This window comes from Coffea eugenioides, chromosome 6, assembly GCF_003713205.1.
Source record: "Coffea eugenioides isolate CCC68of chromosome 6, Ceug_1.0, whole genome shotgun sequence".
Taxonomy (NCBI): Eukaryota; Viridiplantae; Streptophyta; class Magnoliopsida; order Gentianales; family Rubiaceae; genus Coffea; species Coffea eugenioides.
Window position 1 is genome coordinate 5,999,602 of NC_040040.1, and position 21,591 is coordinate 6,021,192.

A 21,591-nucleotide genomic window follows, 5' to 3' on the forward strand; every position below is an offset into this window, starting at 1 on the left:
TTGTCAAAATGTTAAAGTTTTGCTAAATTTGAGTTTTGAGTCTTTGTAGACGAACCTTATGGCATGACCATCAGCTGATTCAATGAATGCTCTGAGGAAATAAGTTTTCCACAAACTCTGAGTGATCAATCTATTCAGGGTATATGATTACACCCACGCCAATATACTGTTGTTGGTTGGAGAACTGCTTTCTGCATATCTGATGTGAGAATTTTTCTTGAGTTCAAAATTAATTTGGCACTTGCATGGTCAGTAGCAATTGTTAACTCTACACGACATTCCAAGATCAGGAGTTATTATGTTCTAGCAACCAATCGCAGCTGATTATAATTCCATTCTAGGGACTTGCTGTCCTTTGCGTTGAAGCACCATGCATGTGCCATGTAACTGCTTGACTTAAAATTTTAGTTAGCTTTCTTAATTTGGTATGTAGTTGTTGCGCTAATCCAAAAAAGCTAAAGATATCTATAACAATTACTTCTGACTTGATTGATATTCTTGGCCTTTTGTTTGTGAGACTCTTCATTTATTACTTATCTATCAGGTCATGGAGGATGAATCTGCTATTCCTGTTTTAGAAGATGAGGCAATTCAATTTGAGTGTCTGCTTGTTGAGCCCCAAGATGATCATGTTTCAGTGGATGCTTTCTTATGTTTTCATAGAAATAGCCCAGAGAAGTGCATGGAAATGGAAGATATTCCCTGCAAATTTGGTATAGCCTGGAAACTAGTAGCACTACTGGACTATTCTCTCGTCACCGCCATTTACCTCTTGTTTTAGACAAATGCATTCATGTCTAAACCATGAAACCAATGGGAAGAAACTTTTATCTAGAAATTAATAAGATACTGATAATACCCTTTTTTGCAAGCCTGACACCAAAATTCATTGCGTCATCGATCGTGTACGGATCATAGGAATCTGCTGCTATCTCTGGAATCATACTTTAATTCATCTGCTGCTTGATGGACTTGTTAGTTGCATAAGCTCTCTACTTAATCTACCAGTGTCTGTTTTTCTCAACAGGGGGATAAATCCACTGTGCTAAGTTGGCTGAGTTTTCTCTTTTTGGACTTCTAGATTACTGATGTCTGACTCTTGTAATCTGGACTAAACATTTCCTTTTTGACTTTTGTGGAATTCAATCTGTCTTGACCTTTAAGCTTTAGTAACTGGGGAAATCTTGTCACTTATATTCTACTTTTTCATTTCTTCAGCGAGGAAATTGTACTGGAGAATGATTTTAGTGATGAATGTGATCCATAACACATCAGAAAAAAGGCAGTAGTGATAGTAATGCCGGGCCTGCAGTCAATTGTGCATCATTTCCATTAGTTTGTGCTACGATGTGTTTGAGTGATTTGTGAAATTCTATGTCATTATCATAGCCTAATGTTAACAGCCTATTGTGTTTGCGCATTCCTTTATTTGAATGAATCATTAACAGTTGATTTTTGGTCTATGTATTGGATGCAATAATACTTTGTTAATATGAAAGTTTAGATATTAGCTGTCTCTCCTAACCAATTATACACCAAGTTTTCAAGTTCAGGTGGACTTCTTTAGTAGTCCATATAAATTTCCTTGATGGAAGAAAGACTACGCACATCTTATCTGTATGCCACTATTTCTCATCAAAGTGAAAATAGTGTATATTAGTTCTGCCCCATGTTTCTCTATATGTGGCTAAAAATCATTTGAGGGTGCAAAATTTATGTTGCATTTTGTCCATGTTTGGAATGCAATAGGTCATCCAGTTTAAATGCAACACCATATCACAAGTTCAGGCTTCATCTACGGTCATAAACCCTGGTAGATATGCATAATTGACTTCTTCAAGAATTTGCTTATTGGTCATCAAATGGAAGAACTGTGTTCAGTACTAAAAATAGTTTGTCTGAATATTCCTTAGTTAACAAATAGGATCACTTATAATGTAGATTATTTGTTTACTTGTTTACAAAGGTGGGGACAATTTTGGCACTGATCCTGAGCGGAAACATCTACTGGGACAAGAAGTACGCATTCTATCCTTTCTTTGACTTCTAAATGGTTTTAATCTTCTGCGAATGTTTGTTGCAACCTTGCAGACTTCTGTATCTTGAGCTATTACTTTTGGTGGGAAAATTTCATGGATTTTTAATGGACTTTGACTTCTTCAATTCTCTTTAAGTTAATGCTTTCTTAGGATGTAAAGTATCAAGGTTAGACTGTGGTGTATACTCTACATATGCTTTCCACATCATCTTGTACTGATGCAGCCTGGAGTTGCTGCTTACAATTAGTTCCTCATTCCATATCATGAGAATTTTTAATTGGTTGTGAGTTGCTATGATGTTGACTTGTATTATCTAGCTTATGAAAACTTAATTTGTGCTGACAAGGAAGGTCATGGCACTATGTTGGCTTAATCGGACAGAATGCACTACAAGAACATCTTTATCTGTTTAGTTTGATATATTCTGGGAGATGGGTTATATGAGCTTTCTTTTCTTGCCTAATGCAAAGATAGGCATATTGACTAAGGACATAGATGGTGTTTCCTTCTATGCAAGAAATCCCAAGTCCTGGGGTACTTAGGGTTGGACACTGAAATACTTGAGGGCATAGCATCCATTCTCTTTATTTGTCCGACAATCACTGAGGCATATCTCTTCCTGCATATCTGCACCACTAATCTATTTCTCCAGATTGAGTTTGGAAATTTTACCGTCTGTCAAAACTGCTTCTGGCCTTTCATTTGCTTAGAGCAATATTTCACATGCTTGACATGACATGAATAAAAGGCTATTTGGTTTTATTTTCCGGAACCTTATTAGTTATTACTGTTTTATGGACTGCTGTTTTAGCGGGGACTTGATATAAAGCACAGTGAAATTGAGGCTGAAAATTTTCTAGCACCAAATGGTCCATCTAGTGTATGTGAAGATTATCTTCTAGGTGAGCTTATCTTCTACAGTTACATAGTGTTCCTGTGCCATATTGCTGTTGCTTTAGCTTACCCCACATTTTGTAACATCATTCAGATGCTGACTTTGGAGAAAATGGTAAAAATTTGGATCATGATTCAAGTATAGAATTGCAGAAACTAGTATCAGGAAGTTATGATCCAGCGGACAATGCTGGTGATAATGAGACTTCTCATAAATCAGATTTATCAGGTCCTACTGTTCTGAACAAGTGCATGGGCGATCCTGACATGAATGACAGCACGTCACATGATATTTTTAGCTGCACTGCTGATAGTGAAATGTCGCTTGAGGAGAGGTGGTTCAAATACCCTACATTTACTGTTGAAAATATGGAGGAAGATGTTTCAAGCTTGTTTTTGGAAAGCAATAACAAAACGATGGGTTGCACTCATAATGTTGCATCAGGAGAAGTGCTTTGCCCTTTGACTGCAAATCAAGAAACTAAACATGTCCCGATGGGCGAAAATAAAAATGTGTCTCTTCTAGGGAAGGATGCATCACCATCAAAGAGCCCCATCCAAGCCAGCATTGCTACTCATGCTGAAAAGAGATTGCGTAAGCCCCCACAGAGGTTCATTGATGAACTATCAGAACCTAAATCAAGACCTCCCAAAAGAAGAGAGGTTTCCACTCCATCTTCAAGGGGTAAATTTCCCCGAGTTGGTTCTCACAAGCATTGTGATATTAAATCTAGAGCAGAGAGATTATCTTCTGAGGACTCTGCAGGAAAAGCTATCCAAGTGCCATTCGGTCCTATTGTTCACAAAGAGGGTCGGACAAGTTGTGCTTTGCCTTTGGTACCGAAAGAGAGTCGGGCAAGTCGTGCTCCTATTGTAGCAAAGGTAAGAATGGAATATCATCACCTTTGGCCTCCTCATTGAACTCTGAAGATTTTGATTGATATTTGGCAGTGGGGGTGGGGGGAATACTTGAGTAAGACCACAGCAGTATGATTGAGAGTGACCTAATATTCTGGCATGCACAAGCGATGACAAATTCTGTTTTTCAAGAACAGTTAAATTTCATTCTCATACAGCAACTTGATTTTGCTATTTTGTCAGTGAGCTGGTCATCCATGAAAATTTTAGGACCCTGCACAACCCAAAGCCTCTTAATACGTATGAATGATGAAATATCAAAGTGAATGGAAGGAAAAAGAGAAAACTAAATGGAAGGAAGGAAAATTTATTTTGGAGAATTTTGTACATGTAATTGATGAAATGCTTGTCTAAACCTTCAAATTAGTTGACAATTTCATCTGTTCAGGTGTTACAACTTGATAAAAAACCTTTGTTACAACCCCATAAACAAGCTTTTGTACCACGCCATAAAGAAGCTGTGCTACAACCCCACAAAGAAGCTGTGTTACAACCCCACAATGAAGCTTCAGTGGATGAGTCAGAAGAGGATGATATTGCAGAGGTGAAATTGGGAGAAGATGGTGGCCGACGGAAGCATCATATTTTATGGACTGTTTCTGAGGTCAAAAAGTTGATTGATGGCGTTTCTGAGTATGGGGTTGGAAGATGGAGCCGTATAAAGAAAGACTTGTTTCCATCATCGGCACATCGTACACCTGTAGATCTTAAGGTAAATCCACTCTTGCTTATTTCATTTTAAGAATTTAAGATATCTGAACTCTGAAGCTCTTTATACTGGCTCTCAACATGTTTCAGGACAAATGGAGAAATCTTTTAAAAGCAAGCTGTGCTCAAACAGAAGGCAAGAAAGGGGTTAGTTAAACTATCCTTCTCCTTTTACCATTCTTTTTTCTTTTTCTCATTTTTATTTGTTCATTCTTCTCTTTTTGTTCATATTTTGCTTCTATTAAATATTCTCTTGGTATTGGTTTACATGGCCTTGTATGTTGGCTGACTTGCACCGAAGTTCACATAACCTTTCACATTGGTTGCACATTGTGAAACTTTTGGGAGTTTGTATAACCTGGAGAACTGGAACTTGCTGCAACACCAGTGTGTGATGGTGAACGTGTCCAATTTCCCATATATGTTTATGAATCAAGTGTATTTTTCAAACCTTATTGTCTTGTAAATATTGAGAATCCTGCTTGGATGGCATGTAGGAATAAAGCTTAAAACGTCTCCACTGATGCAATTACCCATAATCTTCAACCCAACCCTTTCATTTGGACTTGTTTCTTTATGCAATATTTGTACCGCATTTATGATGTAGGCATTAATGTAGTAGGATTATCCATGCAGGAAGATAGAAAACGTAATTTGGCTTGGCGTCCTCTGCCGAAAACCATCTTACGACGTGTCAGTGAACTTGCCACCATTCATCCATACCCAAGGGACCTGCGGTCCAAGCGCTAGTGCTGCTTTACCATGATTCTTCCTCCTTTTAGCCTTGTTGGCGCAAACTACTGCTGTTAGAGTTGCAACGGAAGGATAGTTTGAAATTGCATCGGCTTGACCAGCCATGGAAAGCTGAAACATTTCTGGCCCCTTTCTCTACTTGTGTAGTTACTTTGTATGGAGAGACATCTAGAAACTTGGAACTTGCTATATTATAGCGTGCACATAGTGACTGCAGTCATTGCCACTGCTTCTAGATCTGCAGGAAAACTCATTAGTTCTGGGGCAATTAGTTTCGTGATCTTTCTTTTTAATCGTCTCTGTATGAAAGATTCTAGTGGATTCAATTCTTGAAAATTGGAATGGAAGTGTTGGATGATTGAAAGAAAAACAATTCTACCACTCGATATTCCGTCACTCCGAAAAGTGACAGTGTATCGCATTATACCGTCCCTTTGACAAAATTGGGATCAATTCCCGCATAAGCCATGACCAAACATGAAAGTCTGCATTGAGAATCCGAAGCTAGCGGAACTAGACATCGGACCTGGGGCGCCCATGCCAAAAGCAAGAAAAGTTCAGTTACATCATATGTTTTTTCCTCGGAAGAAATGCCCAATAAATGAATCGCAGAGAGGAGAACACAACAATAAATTGTGCATTAGTTTCTTCTAATCCAGGAAATCACGCGCAGAATTATATAGCATCTCTTCTATTTGTTACAGCACTTTTTTTTTTTTTCTTTTGTTGATAAGTAGAGCGCAGTATATCTGCATTTGGATTGGTCTTTTTTTAAAAATAAGATTTTCATACACAATATTACAGTAATACGTAACAAAAACAATCACAAAAATACCAGAAAAAACTTCAAAAATAACCTCATCTACAGTAAAAGTTTTTCACCTATATTGTTATAGTAAATATTTCAAAAACATCCTAAAAAACAGTTAATCCAAACGGATTTGATAAAATGCTACTATTTTGGTCTGTCAGAAAAACACTCAACTTTAACATTTTATTCACACCCCCCGCGCGCACATTCTTTTGGTCCTCCAAATCTTCCATGACACTATTGTTCCATTGTTAAAATGTTTTATAGAGGATTCAAGATTCAGTCTTGACACCCGAACTAAAAAAAACTGGTGGTAGCAGTTACAAGGTGAAAAAGATGGCAGTATATGCTGGTAAAGGATGGGCCGATATTTTTTTTATTACATTTATTTATTTATTTTGGAAACGTTAGGCCTAAGCTAATTGCAAGGAACCAAGTCTTGGGGCGGTCGCTCCTCTGCCACCCACTCTTCGTAAACTTGTCAGCTCATCTGGTGGATCCCAGAGCTTCAAAAAGTCTCTATCCAAGCTAATACCTCCCTTCGCTAACCAGTCGGCACACGCATTGGCCTCCCTCCATGCACGGGTAAGCTGACAATCCCAATCCCCGGAAAGCCACTCCTCCAGTTGAGCAATCAAATTGTGATGAGGACCATCCCGGTTATCCTCTGTAATCAACAGAATGCTTGTTTGGGAATCAGACTCCAAAGTAGCAGTAACTTTTCTATACCCCCAACTCCCATGATAATCATAGGCCCATACCATGGATCGAGCATAGCCCAGAGTTCAGCAGCCACGTTGCTTGGCATACGCCTATACCCTCCTTGGCGCAAAAACTACCCTTCCAAAACACTCCCCTTTGCATCTCTCAGTTCAGTAGACCCCCTGCGCCATCATATCCTGGATTTGTTTGACGATGACCTATCTACGTTAACTTTCATCCAACCTTCAGCAGGTTTCAACCGACCAGCTAATGGATCTTACCTCTTTAGGGTTTTGGGTTCACTTTCGAGGATTACACCAGCTGGGCTTGCTTTGCTTCGGCTTCCAGTTCCCGTGCCTTCATTTTCAGTTCCCTGTCATTTCCCACAGCATGAAATTCATTTCTAGCATTCCAAGCAAAGTATGGGACTTTCTGGAAAACGATGGGCCAGACGCTTTGCTGATTCATTCCAATGTCCGAGTTATTCAAGACTCCAGTCCACCCAATGCTGTAATGGTTTGTCAAAAAAATTGCTTCCACAAAGTTTGTCAAAGTTTGTCCACCCAATGCTGTAATGCTGTAATCATTTGACAAAGTTTGTCAAATGAAAGCGAACCCGTAATCAAGCAGGAGATGCCATTGACATACAAACTTACTTTCCAGTACAGAGTACATGCCACTGCAAGCGCCAAGAAAGAAGGCAGACATAGGACTACACACACACAAGTATATATAACTTTGAGGTGCATGGAGTCTCCTTCGTTTAGCGACGCAGAGTCACTTATCACGATACAGAGGGACACTTATTATTAATAACTTAAGATATACAGGAGTGTATCTTATACACACGGTGTTTGTAGCTAATTAACCACCTCCGCTGTCATTATTATCGTTGTTACCATTATCATCACCACTGCTGGAGCCGCTGCCGCTTCCCCACTGATTATAGTCCTGTCTAGGTATATTATGATGATTGTCGGTGCTGCTATAAGGGTTCTCCATTCCCCACTTCTCCCTCACCTTGCTAACAGATGGAAGCACCGACACCGATGTGGAACGGTCCAGGGCGCAACCGCAACTTTGAACCGTGGATGCAACTCCATTTTCAACAGTTACTCTTTCTTCATCGTGCATTCCTCCCATCATAGGTCTACGTGGAGCTGCCAAGCAGGAGCAAACCATCAACCCCACCAAGAGAACTGTAACCACCTTCATATTCTTAGTTTGTAGCTGCAAAACATCAAGAAAAAAGCCCATGATTACACGTAACATATACCCGTAGGAAGCTAAAGCGCTGACTTGTTTTCTTACCGAGCCCCGACGTAAACGAGCTTAGATTTTGCAAATTAAGAATTTGCACCGCATGAGGAGATTCCCGAGCTAGCTCCGTTCGTGCCTGTGTCAAAAGGACTCAGTTCATCAGGATTTTATATAGGCGGATGGGGAGACAAGTGCATTGGTGTTCACGACATCAAAAATCTACTTCATCATGGCGGGCCTTTCCACCAAAAATTGCAAAAGGGTGAGTTGGTTTCCCCTGAGAATTTTTATGTCATACTTTTTCACAGGATTGGACTCATTGTGGGGATAAATTTCTTGCTCATTAATCAGTACCGAGCAGCCAAAACAGGAAAGTTCCACTGAGGAAGTGGGACTACTGCTCAAGAAGTCAGCCTGAGCGTAATGGGGTTTCCTGTTTTACTTGCTTTATGGTTATGACTAATGAAAGCTAGGAATAATTGAGTGTGTTTAATCACCCAACAAAGAAAAAGTACTAAAAAGGATTTTAAGTTCGTGGGTTTCAATGGATTATGTCGGAAATGTCTATATATGGGGCATAATGAACTTATTTAATTAGAGGACCATTATCATTATGCATACTAGCCAAAAAGCCTATTGCTTGGTGGAGGAAAAGCAATCCATTTGAATCTAAGTGCTTGAAACTTGACAATGGTTGTGAGATTCGGTTATTCAGAGACAGCCTCGCTGAGAGCAGAAAATTGGATCAGTTGAGCCTATACATACCGGTAGGGCAGGCGCAGCTGGTACGACAACCACATTGCTCAGGCTCAGCTCTCCTGTTTAACCAAAACCAGCATTCCCTGGCTGATGGAATTTGCCGAAAGCTTAGTGTTTAGCGCATGCACCGACTAGATTAGATGGATTCAGGCGTTCGCAAAATCTGAGTCACCTGGCAGTCCAAGGCCTAAGCAACTACTGGCTAACATGGTTAAATCTTTCTCCCATGCACGTTTGCTTAATTTGATAGGAACAGAGGAAGGTAGGTAATTCTCGTCCAAGATGACCAGCCCTGGCCCTTCAGTTCGTGTCAGCATTCATGTAATTCAATACGAACTTGTAGTACCAATTAACCAAGAAGCAATCATAATTGGCTACTTTGTTTTTAATATTTTCCAGCCAAACAAACTACTCCCTATATTCAAAGAGAAGCAACTTTCACTTCTTCTTTGTATTTCACTCTCTCTTTCAAAGTTTCGATCCGGCAACAAATGAGATAAGCATGATAACCAAAAAAGCTTAAGAATACGCTCACACATGCATTGCATGGTGAAACCGGAGCTCCGATTCCTTGGGTGGAAGACATCGAGAAAGGCAAAATCCCACGGATGGATTGGAGTAGCATGCTCCAATGGGCCATGGCCCAAAGGAGCAGCTATCAGTCATCAATGACAGGCCTGCAGCCTGCTCAGTTGGACTTATTTCTAATGGAGCCGTGTAATTAAGCTGCGCGACTAGACCGGCTGTCTTAGGATCTTTCTCTGGAAACCGGAGAGTAAAACATGAACGGGCCAGTCCCATGCCATGGTGGGTCAAGCATCGTTGTAACGGGCCAACAGCAATGACTTATTGGGTAGTGGAATTAGCAGCTTCATGTCTTGTCTCCCTGACTCTCTCCCCCGATCTTGGCAGTACTAAGAGTAGGAGATATTATCAGATGCTCCGGCCCTTCCATTTACTGAGAACAACCAATCTAATCGAAGTAAAATACATATATATATATATATCATAGCATATATATAGGTTCACGGATTTTGGATTCTTGATAATGGACAAGAAACTTAACCACCATAAGGTGGCCTTTTAATTTTTTTTTTTTTTTAAAAAAAAAAAAGAGAGAGAAAGAAAGAAAGAAAAAAAAATCCGAAAAACACAGAACAAGATGAATGAATGCGGCTGGTTGGGTAAATATTGAGTACACTTAGTAGCAGTAGCAGTAGTAGTTGGAATTGTGCAGGTGCCAGCTAGAATAGGCTGCAAAATGCACGTGGAAGCAGAGTGCTGGAGTCCAATCAAATGATTGGGAGGAGGATGATATTGTGGTAGTATTTATTAGGCAGGAGGACACGAGTGAGTCCGGAAAAGCAAGCAGAGTTGAGGGAGTGAGCGGAGGCGAAAAATAGTGGCAGGAGCCTGAGGTGTCAGAGCAGGAAGCATGTCGTGGGTCGTGGGCCTGCTTAATTTTGTGGCCCAATCCTCATGTGCCAGCCAGCCTCGGCCATTCCTCACTACATGACAACTTAATCCGACTTCCCAAATTCACCTCCCGGCCCTACTCTCTCTCTCTCTCTCAGATTCAGAGCCCAGAGAGTGAGATGGATCAACAGGATTCACCTTACCATCTTTTTTGCGCTTTGGGTTCGGTTCTATCTTCTTATAACTAAGAGATGTTTTAGGACGAACACAAATCAGGCAGATTAAGCATTCATGTACAGCTCTGCAAGTATCATACGTATGTTTCTGGTGTCAGTCAGTCGACCTGTGATTTTGCACAGACGTACCAGTACGTACGTACTGTTCCTCCATATGAAAGCTAAAACGAGCAAATGGTCGTAAAAAAACAGTAGTACTGCATAATTCACTCAATTCTGGAACTCCCAGTCCCAGCCGAAGATTCCAACCGTCTCGATCTCAGGAATTGGGATGTCCAATTAATTATCCGGTTGATAGAGTTCATTACCGGTTGATTGTTGATGCTAATCAGTACTCTCTTTTTTTTGAGTGTAATTAATGGTCGCGTTTCGGGCTACGTACGTACGTAGTTGAGTGGACAGCTCCCTTTTATACAAGTATATAACCAACCAACCGTGAGTCGGCCAATTGACTGTGAGGAAAGATTTCGTCATGAGGGCCGCAGATGCAAATTAATCAGGCCAACTCAGTAGTCGTGGCTGCATGTCTCTCGCTGTCAGTGTACGCGGCCAATTGCCAGAAACCAAAAAACCCCAGAAGCGGAAATTATTCTGTTCGACTTCGACCGACGCACAAATTAGTTACCATTTAAGTTTCACCTCCAAAGTCCAGCCTCACCGGGGACATACATAGATTAAAATAGTTTCTGCTGTGTGTAATATCTGGCGACCATGAGTAAAAGCATGCTCAGAAACAAAATGTAGATTGTGCATCAGAGTGAGCGTTACATTTTACGAGTTGCGACGACTTTTTTTGTCGATAACGATAATATTTGTATAATTTAATCTATCATGTTCTTATTACGAAACCGAGGCGTCTAACCAAAAAACCCCCAATTCCCGGCCCACACAAAAAGAATACCACAACCTTGCTCAGCTCTGATCTGTTCTGCTACAGGGGCAGCATGCACGTACGGTACCATAAACATATAGACAAATTGAAATGCCAAAAAAATCACGGAAACAGAGATTGAAATAGTACTAGTTACTATTATGAAATACCAGTCACCAAGTACTACTCTAGCTGCCATCTCAGTCAATCAATTGATCAACAGCTGCCATCTCAGTCACAAAAGTCACAAGCTGGTTGGTGCTCTTAGTGTCATGACGTGCCGTATGATCTGCCTCGTGATCCATTGCCTTTAAAAAGAACACATTTTCCACTGTCTAATTTGACAATCAACTTAAACCGCCGCTAATTTGACTTTTACTTTTGTCTAAACCCTCCACTCCACCCTCTCCTCTTTGAATGCACCAGTATCCTGGCAGTGACTACTAGTGATGGTGGCCCCTTGGAGCCGGCTCGACTGGTGTTGGGGTAGTCTCATTAGGTCCTAGCACCGTGTGATCGCGATTCGACTCTTTCTACCATCTTGTGTATTTTGAGCGACGGGTGTACAGCGCATGAAAATTAGTTCGAAAAAGATGCTCAGGAGACGAATGATGACAACAACAACCAAAAAAAAAAAAAAAAACTACTAGTGCTGGTATAGTATTTTACGATATCTGCACATAATGTAACGTGCTACAATTAGAAGTGGGCATCGCACTTTCCCCAAGAAGCTTTATCCCATCCATCATCTTTCCTATACTATTTATCTTATCTTCTCCGTCACTGCAGCTGCTTCTTGTGGGGTCTATGTTTTGACGGCTTCAACCGCCGCTCATATACTGTCATGCCATGCCGTGTTTTTCTTCAATCTTCCCCTCCAAATCTAGCTGCACTGGGAGAGAGAGAGAGTGAATGCGTATGGATTCATGTACGTGCAGTTTACAAAATCATGCAATGCATGTTCGTACAATTTCGTATCCAAAAACAGTTCGAAGAATAGAAAAAAAAAAAAAAAAAAGGCTACAGCATGGCAATGCGCAGCCAGCCGTCTTGCAAACGTAAAATATTACCGTCACACCCAGCATGCGGCATAGCTATCTTAGCTACACACGTCAAACATTTAATGAGATCTCCTCAAGCCCTGGCAGCTCTTTCCCTTTCTATATATACCCCGGCAGCCTTTTCCTCATTTCCGTACTATCAATCACACCACCACCCTTTCTTAATCGTCCATCCCTCGATTTCATGCAAGTTCTCCGATTCTTTCATACGATCGAGCAAAACACAAGCATGAAAGTCATCCAGGGAAAATTTCTCAGGGCCTGCCTACGGAAGTGCAGAAAGTTGGATACAAAAGCAATATCTCCTGCACCCTGTGACAGATGCTGGCAACTGCTTTCATCACGGTCAGTGCGTAAAAAAAAGAAGACCGTTCCCAGGGATGTTCCCAAGGGCCACTTGGCGATCTACGTAGGTGAATTCAGAAAAAGATTTGTGATCAAAATTACCTTACTCGACCACCCACTGTTCAGAGCGTTGCTGGATCACGCTCAAGAAGTATATGATTTCACTGCAGACTCGAAGCTGTGTATCCCTTGCGATGAGAGCATTTTCCTTAGCGTTGTCCGCTGCGCTACATCCCCAGAAAATCAACCAATCTGCATCTCCCTTTGATGGCTCACCTAAGGAGTTTGGATCAGATTTTTGCCAGGATCTTTTTGACTCCCTCGTATATTAGCACGATGTTATATAGCTGTTACTTCTTGTACACCACGCCCAATCGGCTTGTAAGATTCATTTCCTTACTCATGACAATTGAATAGTTTTCTTGACCCCCTCCCTCCCTCCCTCAAAACCCAAAAAAAAAAAAGGTATGAAAAAGAGCAAATCACTCCAGACTTCCTTTAGCAACTACAGTGCGTCATGATGAAGACTTCGCTGGAAAATTTAGCAGTTACTAATACTTTGATTAGGCCAAAAAGGCACTGCTTACTAGTGGCATTTAGCACCCCACAAAAAGGTAAAAATAAATGCCAAAGAAAAACGTCCCAAATCAACTTCTCATGGTTTTCCTCAACGATTTCAGAACATACAAAGATTTAAAAGAAAATAAAAATCGCCTGCAAATTCCAGGAAGACACGAAAACAGCACTTCCTACAACCTTGACATATGGAGTAACTTCAGCAGGGTAAAAACCAGGAAATATTTCATCCATTAACACTTCACACTTCCTTTTTCTTTTCTCTTCATCTGTTGGGTCAGATGAAGGGGCAATTCATTTTCACACTGTCCTAAGCTATCAAGCAAGCAGGCGAAGGGATTCAATTCTATTAAAGCACATTTCATAACTGCTTTTCAATGAGCCTTAGAATTAGGATTCTCACAAGTTCACAACAAGCGAATAAGTGAGTAGAATTTTCTGCAGATACTATAAATCTACAAGTTCTTGAACCACCGAATGTTACAGTTTCTTCGAAGTTTACATTCACTGTTGACAATTTCGCAAGTCTAGCATTCTCTTATTCAACAAAGTCAGGATGGGAAATGGTGAACAGAAATCAACTGATGTTCGTTGTCCTCGAGCAGAGGTGGGCATCATGAACAAGAAACAACTACGTGTGAATCACGGATGATAAATATGATGCTCACACTTGAGTGGGATAGTTATGCTACAGGCCCGACAAGACCTACAAATATATCAATACCCAACTAGACCTTTTTTACCTGTCAACAAGTTTGGATAATCTCACTGAAAGGGACACCGTGGAGTATGGCTGACTTGTTGCCATAACAGATTCATGTTATAGCATGCAGAAGGCCTACCAGAAGAAATTTCTGGTATGTGCATGTGTATCGCCTACCAGAGACGGTACTTTTGGTCCTATAAGGTAGCAAAAATGTGCCATTTGATTTAAATCCTAATCAACACGTTCCAAACCAGAGAGCTGCACTATTTAAACAGTTTTGATTACTATTGAACACAATCACTGGAGCTATTAAAAAAATCAGCAGCACATAGGATAGTTTAAACAAGAACAGCTAAGAACTTGATCTTATATGACCAAACACATGCAAGATTAGGAAGTAATATAATTTAAATTCTGAACGATAATAGGTAAAATGAGAAAAGAGGTACTGAACAAGCAAAAATTAGCACTACCCCTTCGTAACTCCATGACTACTACTGCTGAAGAGGAAATAGTTAGGGCCAAACCAGCTTAAGCTGTTGGGCAATCTTGTCAGATTAGCAGTGGATAGGTCCTATTTCCAGATACACAAATTCTTCACTTTACAAAACCACAGATGTCTAGTATAATCATGGGAAAAACTGATGATGACAAAATTTATAGAGATTACAGTACAATTATCCTGAATTCCAATTAACAAGTACATTCTCACTCTTTTGTTCCAATGGCACTTGAGAAATATTTCAAAAACAACTTAACTCTATTCTCCCACCTGGTTGGGACAGAATACTCCGTCCTATATCTACATTCGGTGCAGTGAGGACAAATATATACATATCGATATGCCTCACTGTAGTATACTTCAGAAAACCACAGGACAAAAAATAATAAACTTTTGAAGTGGCAAAACTACAAAAGTCAAGTGGTTTCAGAAAACAACCAAAGCCATGTAATATACATCCTTCAAGGAAGCAAATTTGACAAGTAACAGGCCACATGTAATCAATTTAACCCAAAATGAATAAGGGAAACGAAATCCACCCAATTGAACCAATCCAAACAGTAAACATTTATAATCTTGAGCAAAGTTATAGTGACACTATCTCTTATCCCTCCTTCCTCAATCTTCATAAAAAGCATTAAGCAATTGACTGGGTTAAAAGAGGACAATTTGGCAGGCAACAAAGCGATCCTTCTAGGGACAAAGTTTCTGCAAAAAACACCCAAAAGCAAACCAAGTCGTCACAAACTAAGGAATTTGCTTTGTATTGGTAACAAAGAAGAATTAGGTGCTAATTTTCCAAATCCAACATGACATAACCAAAAACTCCATAAAATAAATACTTAATCAAAGATTAACACAATAGTATGAGTTTGCTCAAACAATATATCAATGAATAGCACAGTAATACGGTTCACTTAATTGAAAATCCATTAAAAACAAGGATAAGGGCTTCATTCATTTGAAGGTTGTTAGTTCTTTCCAACCTATTAGGCAATGCATCAAACACGTGAATGATAAAACTACAACCTTCACAATAACAGGAGACTGCCAAGGAGTAAAGGAAAAAATGATTTATGTGCTTACAAGTTCAATGTTTACCAAAGACTAGGCAAACCAGCTCAGATGCAATGCAAACTGTAGGTTATACACTTTCGACAACATGAAATGATGAGAACTATTTAGCAATACAACAACCACGTACACCAGCTTTGAATTCATGAGAGCTGAAAACAGAGCGCATTAAATGTGCATTCCATTTGCGGCAAGATAGTCAATGCACATTGAAATCAATTGGCTACTCGTAGCTCCAAAATGAGCACTTTTAAAAATTGCCCTATAAATATCCCATTATGTCATCTGCAAGTATATAACACCTGAGATGTTTACCAAAAAATAAGAGCATCGTGCAACAATCCAAACCATTTCATCCTTTAAGTAAGTCTACTGTACATACTTATGGAACTAAGATAAATGAAGGTGCACTAGGCAATTGAATTCAGCTTCAACTTAAAATAGCAGCGCTGGAATTACATTCTTTTGCAATTTCAGCTCACTATAACATCAATGTTACATAGAGAATACAGAGCTCACTCTTTTATCAACAGTCTAGGAACTGCAAAACATATAATGAGAGTAACATCTGACTTACAATCTCTTGAAGAGAGAGAGAGAGAGAGAGAGAGAGAGGGAGAGGGAATAAAAAAGGGGATCTTGAAGTGCACAAGCAACCAGACTGCAATATCTTATACACATGAAGGGTTCTCATGCAGATATACAGATTATATATTGCCTCGTGGTAAACTACATACAAAAGCATGGCTGATGATATCACCAAACAATGGCAGTGTTGAATCATGATCGCTGCAAAGCATTGGATAAAAAGGGCGCCCCTCACTGTAAAACATTTAACAGACCAAGCGCCAAGAAGATTACTGCAGTTTTCAGCATCAGGAATGAGACAAATACTGCTATCTTCTGCAGGACAATTGAGCAGAGAAAGAGGATGCTCAATCAATTTTCACGTAATATCATCTGGTACCCTCAAGGAAGCCCTCCAACTCTCTTTGCCCAAATTCCCTCCCAATTGAATGAGCATCTTTATGCCTTGCAGCCAAGTAAAACAAAAGCCAAGCCACCATGAAATGAACTTCCATGACCGATTGGAAAACCAATGCAAATACGTCTCCAATTACGTGACTCAATAACCATCTTGCAAGAAAACCACAAGCCATCAGTTCCCAGCACTTGATCTCCACAGCAGGGTACAACAGCATTGCCAACAAGTGGCACCCTTCTTTCACTACCTCCCTCCCACTCTTCCTCGAGTCAACAATGGCAACCCACGTATCTATAGCAAAAATAAATGACACAACCAGTTCCACCAGGAACCAGGACGCCATAAACCCCAAGCTCTCTCTCTCATGCCCCAAAACCCAAGGCACGACGTCGGAGAAAGGCATCAATTTCATCCTCATAAAAAACTTGAAAAACTTGTACTGATCATCCATTTCCCCAAAAAAATATATCCCCATGAGTTGAGCCAATGCGTCCCTTACAGCCCACCTCATTAAAACAAATCCAGACAGCCTTCTTATCCCCAAATTTGACCCATCCCAAACAGCCCTGAAAAAGTTCTTGGATTTCCTTAACAAATCATTCAAAACCTGATAAAATACAATTCCATTGACCCAGGTGTAAGTAACCAAGAATGCCAAGATCACGTACCCATATGCAGCTGATAAAATCCCAACAAAGTATATCAATGCCGTGGTGTCGCGGCGGCCTAATTCAAGACCCCTTAGCAAGAAGTGTAAATCAACAACAGCATTTGAATCCTCGGTGGAATCATTAGCATCAGCGGGTAACGAGGCGCTTTCTTGAGGGGTTTCTAATGGCTCTGGAGGGGGTTTAAAGGCAACCACGCCAGAGCGAACTGTTTGAGCGAAAGAGACGCCGTTATCCACAATGGGGTCTGGCGAAAACCCCAGACTGGGGTTGAAATTGGAGAGAATCACAAAGGTCCCATTGAGTTGGAATTTAGTGGTGGGATTGAAGAGGGAGCGGGCGTAATCGGCGTCACCCGAGAAGAAGTCTTCGTCAAGGGTTCCGACGCGGGAGAGGTGAAGAAAGGCGCGACGGCGGCGGCGGATATGGAGAGGGTGGCGGTGGTGATGGTGGTAATGCTGGTTGCCAGATAGGTCAAGACGGGAGATGAGGGACTTGAGAGAAGGATCGCCGTCGACGAAAGAGATGAGGTAGTGGGCCCCCTTCTCAACGTTGAAGCGGAAGGCGAAAACGAGGGAGACGAGGAAGATAAAGGTGAAGGGATGTGAAATGAAGAATTGGGTGGTTTTCTTGAAGATTTGAGCCGCCGATTGATTGCTAATCGGGGAGGGAGGCGAAGCTACTGGAGGTGGTTCGGGAGGAGGGTGGCGGTGGTTCATGGCGGAAGTGAGTTTGTCCGATGGATGAGACGAATTCACAGAGCTGTCAGTCGAGGTGGGGTTGAAAGGGGGTTATCGATTTTGTTGTGCGCCATTCATACACACTCAGTGCGAATTTGGATGGAAAAAAAAAAAAAAAAGATATTACTGCTCTACTTGTGCCATACATAGACGAATCAACGACATACTACTACTATTTACCGCTGTGCGCTAATGGGTGAGAAGCGGGGACACTGGAGAATAAAGCAAACTGCTGGCTTTTGATTTTGCTTATTCTTTGAAGGGAAAATGGTTATTTTCGTCCCTAAACTTTTTTTTCTGTCAATTTAGTCCTTAACTTTTATTTCTGACCAATTTAATACATGAATTTAATTTTCGAGTCCAATTAAGGACTTCTACGGTGGCGCCACTATCTAAAAGCAATTTGACCCCTAATTTAACATCAAACAAGGGCATTTTGGGAACTTTGAATTATCTCCTCTCAACGACCAACATTCGCCACCAACCACCCACTTCCTCCTCCTTCTCTTATCCTTCTCTTTCCATCCACCTTTGAGTTTGGACAGGAGGGTGACAATATGGAGAGTCAAGCTGAATTCTGGAAGGGCCAAGGTTGGTGGTGTTAAACCACACGGCTTTGTTGTTAGGTAGCAACTGGAACTGCATGGCTGAAACTCCAGCATTTTCAGAATGAATCTCCCAATGACCTCGGAAATTTGTATGGAATTCCGGTTTCTTGCCAGAGGGCTGCTGGGTGCCATCAGGAGGTTGCTGGAAGCCATTAAAGTTACTGTCATCTTGGCCTCCAAAACCAAATTGAATGCTGCCGAAGGGATTTCTTATGCCAAGGGAGAAGCCATCCTTTTGGACTTGGTTGATGGGTGTCCTGGCAAAGGTACCGAGGAACACAAAGGGAAGAACAAGAAAGGCTTTGAACAGAACAGCCATTAATTCCAAAATCCCCAATATTGGAGAATGCCCTCTCACGGGTTCTGTGAAATATTTGTCTCCCTCTGCATGTCTCAATTTATAGGCCTGGCGCTTGTATGAGGAGTGTCAAATGTGTCGATTAGAGACAGAATATTTGAAGTATATTCCCAAAGAAAGCCATATTCTAGTACAAAAATCTCAATTCTACAAAAGCAGCAGCAGCTTCTAGTCAAGATGTCGGTAAATGGGAAAGAGACAGGAGGTGACTGAGGAAAGGGAAAGGAGTTACTGCCATCTCAATTCTATATCACATCTTTGGTCGGTAAATGGGAAAGGAGGTGACAGAGGAAATTAGTCGACAGAGAAAGGAAAGGAAGGGGAGGGAGGCGGTGGCAGCGGCGGCAAGGAGGAGTGAGGTAGAGGAAAGATTAAGAAGTTAATTAAAAATTCCTTCAAAAAGTTTTAAATTTAAAAATACACCAAATACTAATAATCTTTTTTAATTTACTCAGTTTGATTACAATTCATACCTGAAATTCTCAAAATGCCCTTGTTTGATGTGAAATTAGGGGCCAAATTGCTTTTAGATGATGGCGCAGCCGTAGAAGTCCTTAATTGGACTTGAAAATTAAGTTCATGTATTAAATTGGCCAGAAATAAAAGTTAGGGACTAAATTGACAGAAAAAAAAAGTTTATGGACGAAAATGACCATTTTCCCTTCTTTGAACAACTAGAAGGAACCAAACTGGGCAAGCACTGTCTAGGCCTATCTATGATATTATAGCTAAAATTTATTATACTATAATTTGCTTTCAAATAAAAAGAAATTATAATTATCAAAAATGAGTCTAAAAAAGTTTATCTTTAGTGGAATGTTTCAAAAGTTTGCTCTAACTTGCTTATTGTGATGCAATAGAGATATATACTGTATTATATGGACAAATAGCAGCAAAGAATTCAAAAATCAAGCACACAAGAAATACAAAATCGATTCAAGATTAACATAAATGATATATGTGCTTCATAAAACTCAAGTATCATGCTATTATAATTACAAATGCATAAAATTTCACCACTATTTCTTTTTCAAACAAGACACCATCATGTAAAAACTTCTATCTTACAAATTCACAATAAAACTTGCAAGAAAGTTGAATGCAAAGGCTTTTCAATACATAAAAAGAGTACAAAAATTTAGTACCAAAGAATTAGTAAAAGAAGTGCAAGATTCAATTATGCATTAAAAAGGAACTAAAACATCAAATTTGCAAAAAATAAATTTTACATTTAGATTTAAGACAAATCGCACGAAAGAAAAATCGATTTGCAGAACCAAAATAATGAAAGGCTTAATGAATATCAAGGAGATCAATCCCAATAAATAAATACACCAAGGTAACATAATAAAGAGGCAAAAAAAGAAAAATGATAAAAGCTAAATAAAATACATTTAATAAAAAAAAGTTATAAAATACAGTTATAAAAAAAGTTAAGTCCATATTTGGCAGCGTTAAACGAAGGGAAGAATAAGAATAAAAAAAATGGAATATACCAGATAATATGAGTAGTGGAGGTAAAATGTCTATTGTCTATGTTTCTCCTAAAAAAAAAGTGATCATAATTCATGAATCATTATTTTTGAACAATGGAATAAAAGAAATATCCATTCTCGTGCACGAAAAACATACATTCAATTAATTATAGAGGAAAAAAAAATGCATTGATTGAGTGGAACAAGGAAAGGCAAAGAAAAATTAGGATGAAGGAAAAAAAGAAAAGAAAAAGCAAAATACTGGATTAAAGAGTTAAAATTGATGAAATAGGAAGTGACAATATAAATCAGTTGATTGTTGCGACACCTCTCCATAGTCAACAATAATCATCTAAAAAAATAGTAAGAAAATAATTTTAATATAATTAATTATAAAGAAAAATTTTGAAGGGGGAAAAAAGAAAAATGAAGAAAAAAGAGGGAGATAAAGGTTAAAAGTAGATGTAGAAAGAGGAAGAAAAAAAGAATTGGGAGGAGAGATATTTTTTACTTTTAACTACCCAGATGGAGCAAAAATTCAACTATAAATAGAAACTGACACTTATCAAAACAAGAGACTATACACCTGGTAAAAAAGAGGTTACTATAGTAACCCCTATTTCTTTTTATATACAAGGTAGATATAATAATGAATATGGTTTAGAAGAAAAAATCATTGAGTTTTTGTTTTAGGATTTCTGGATACAAAGGGATATCAGTCTGATCTGTCTGTTTTAAGAGGGGAACAGATGCAATTTTCTCGAAGTGTTAAAGTGAAAAACTATCATTTTAACCCTTTTTTTAATTAATCTTATATACATTGTCAGTGTATATACTATCACCATTAGATATATGATATATGATATATGTACAAAATTTGCATTTAAAAATCAAAATTTGCTCATGTGACATCCATTCAACCGTGATAATGTATACACTAATAGTGTATATAAAATTTACTCATTTTGGGGGGGGTGAGATTTTAGTTGGCTTCATTGTTTATTTTTCCTAACTTTGGAATCAACTCCAATGGGGAGTGGAGTAGACGCTAGATTGGGCAAATTTTTACCAATAATGATCGTTTCAAAAAAATCACAATTTTGATTTTATTTTCTATTTAGAGTCG

The 21,591-nt window shown here is 39.5% G+C and overlaps 3 protein-coding genes across 3 annotated transcripts; 2 read left to right on the top strand and 1 right to left on the bottom strand.

Moving 5' to 3' along the window:
• Positions 1-162: 162 nt before the first annotated feature.
• On the top strand, positions 163-5,638 carry LOC113774899. Its single transcript, XM_027319549.1, has 8 exons — positions 163-204; positions 545-713; positions 1,967-2,019; positions 2,851-2,941; positions 3,028-3,815; positions 4,240-4,563; positions 4,650-4,706; positions 5,196-5,638. Exons 2-8 carry the CDS (start codon positions 548-550, stop codon positions 5,307-5,309), a joined length of 1,593 nt encoding a protein of 530 aa, XP_027175350.1. The 5' UTR covers positions 163-204; positions 545-547; the 3' UTR covers positions 5,310-5,638.
• A 6,955-nt stretch (positions 5,639-12,593) lies between these two features.
• On the top strand, positions 12,594-13,140 carry LOC113772888 (auxin-responsive protein SAUR50). The gene has a single exon (XM_027317385.1). It carries the CDS (start codon positions 12,613-12,615, stop codon positions 13,039-13,041), a length of 429 nt encoding a protein of 142 aa, XP_027173186.1. The 5' UTR covers positions 12,594-12,612; the 3' UTR covers positions 13,042-13,140.
• Positions 13,141-16,146: 3,006 nt separating this feature from the next.
• On the bottom strand, positions 16,147-18,003 carry LOC113773455. The gene is made up of 3 exons (XM_027318104.1): positions 16,599-18,003; positions 16,289-16,534; positions 16,147-16,172 (listed from the first exon to the last, which is right to left on the bottom strand). Exons 1-3 carry the CDS (start codon positions 18,001-18,003, stop codon positions 16,147-16,149), a joined length of 1,677 nt encoding a protein of 558 aa, XP_027173905.1.
• Between the last annotated feature and the right edge of the window lie 3,588 nt (positions 18,004-21,591).

Excerpts from the sequence above, each read along its gene's own strand:
- LOC113774899 (XM_027319549.1), top strand. The coding sequence starts at position 548 with ATGGAGGATGAATCTGCTATTCCTGTTTTAGAAGATGAGGCAATTCAA. Across the intron at positions 2,020-2,850 it reads AACATCTACTGGGACAAGAA|CGGGGACTTGATATAAAGCA; the intron begins GTACGCATTCTA and ends CTGCTGTTTTAG. Across the intron at positions 2,942-3,027 it reads ATGTGAAGATTATCTTCTAG|ATGCTGACTTTGGAGAAAAT; the intron begins GTGAGCTTATCT and ends AACATCATTCAG.
- LOC113772888 (XM_027317385.1), top strand. The coding sequence starts at position 12,613 with ATGCAAGTTCTCCGATTCTTTCATACGATCGAGCAAAACACAAGCATG.
- LOC113773455 (XM_027318104.1), bottom strand. The coding sequence starts at position 18,003 with ATGAACCACCGCCACCCTCCTCCCGAACCACCTCCAGTAGCTTCGCCT. Across the intron at positions 16,535-16,598 it reads GTTGGAGGGCTTCCTTGAGG|AAGATAGCAGTATTTGTCTC; the intron begins GTACCAGATGAT and ends ATTGTCCTGCAG. Across the intron at positions 16,173-16,288 it reads GTATAAGATATTGCAGTCTG|TTCCTAGACTGTTGATAAAA; the intron begins GTTGCTTGTGCA and ends TATGTTTTGCAG.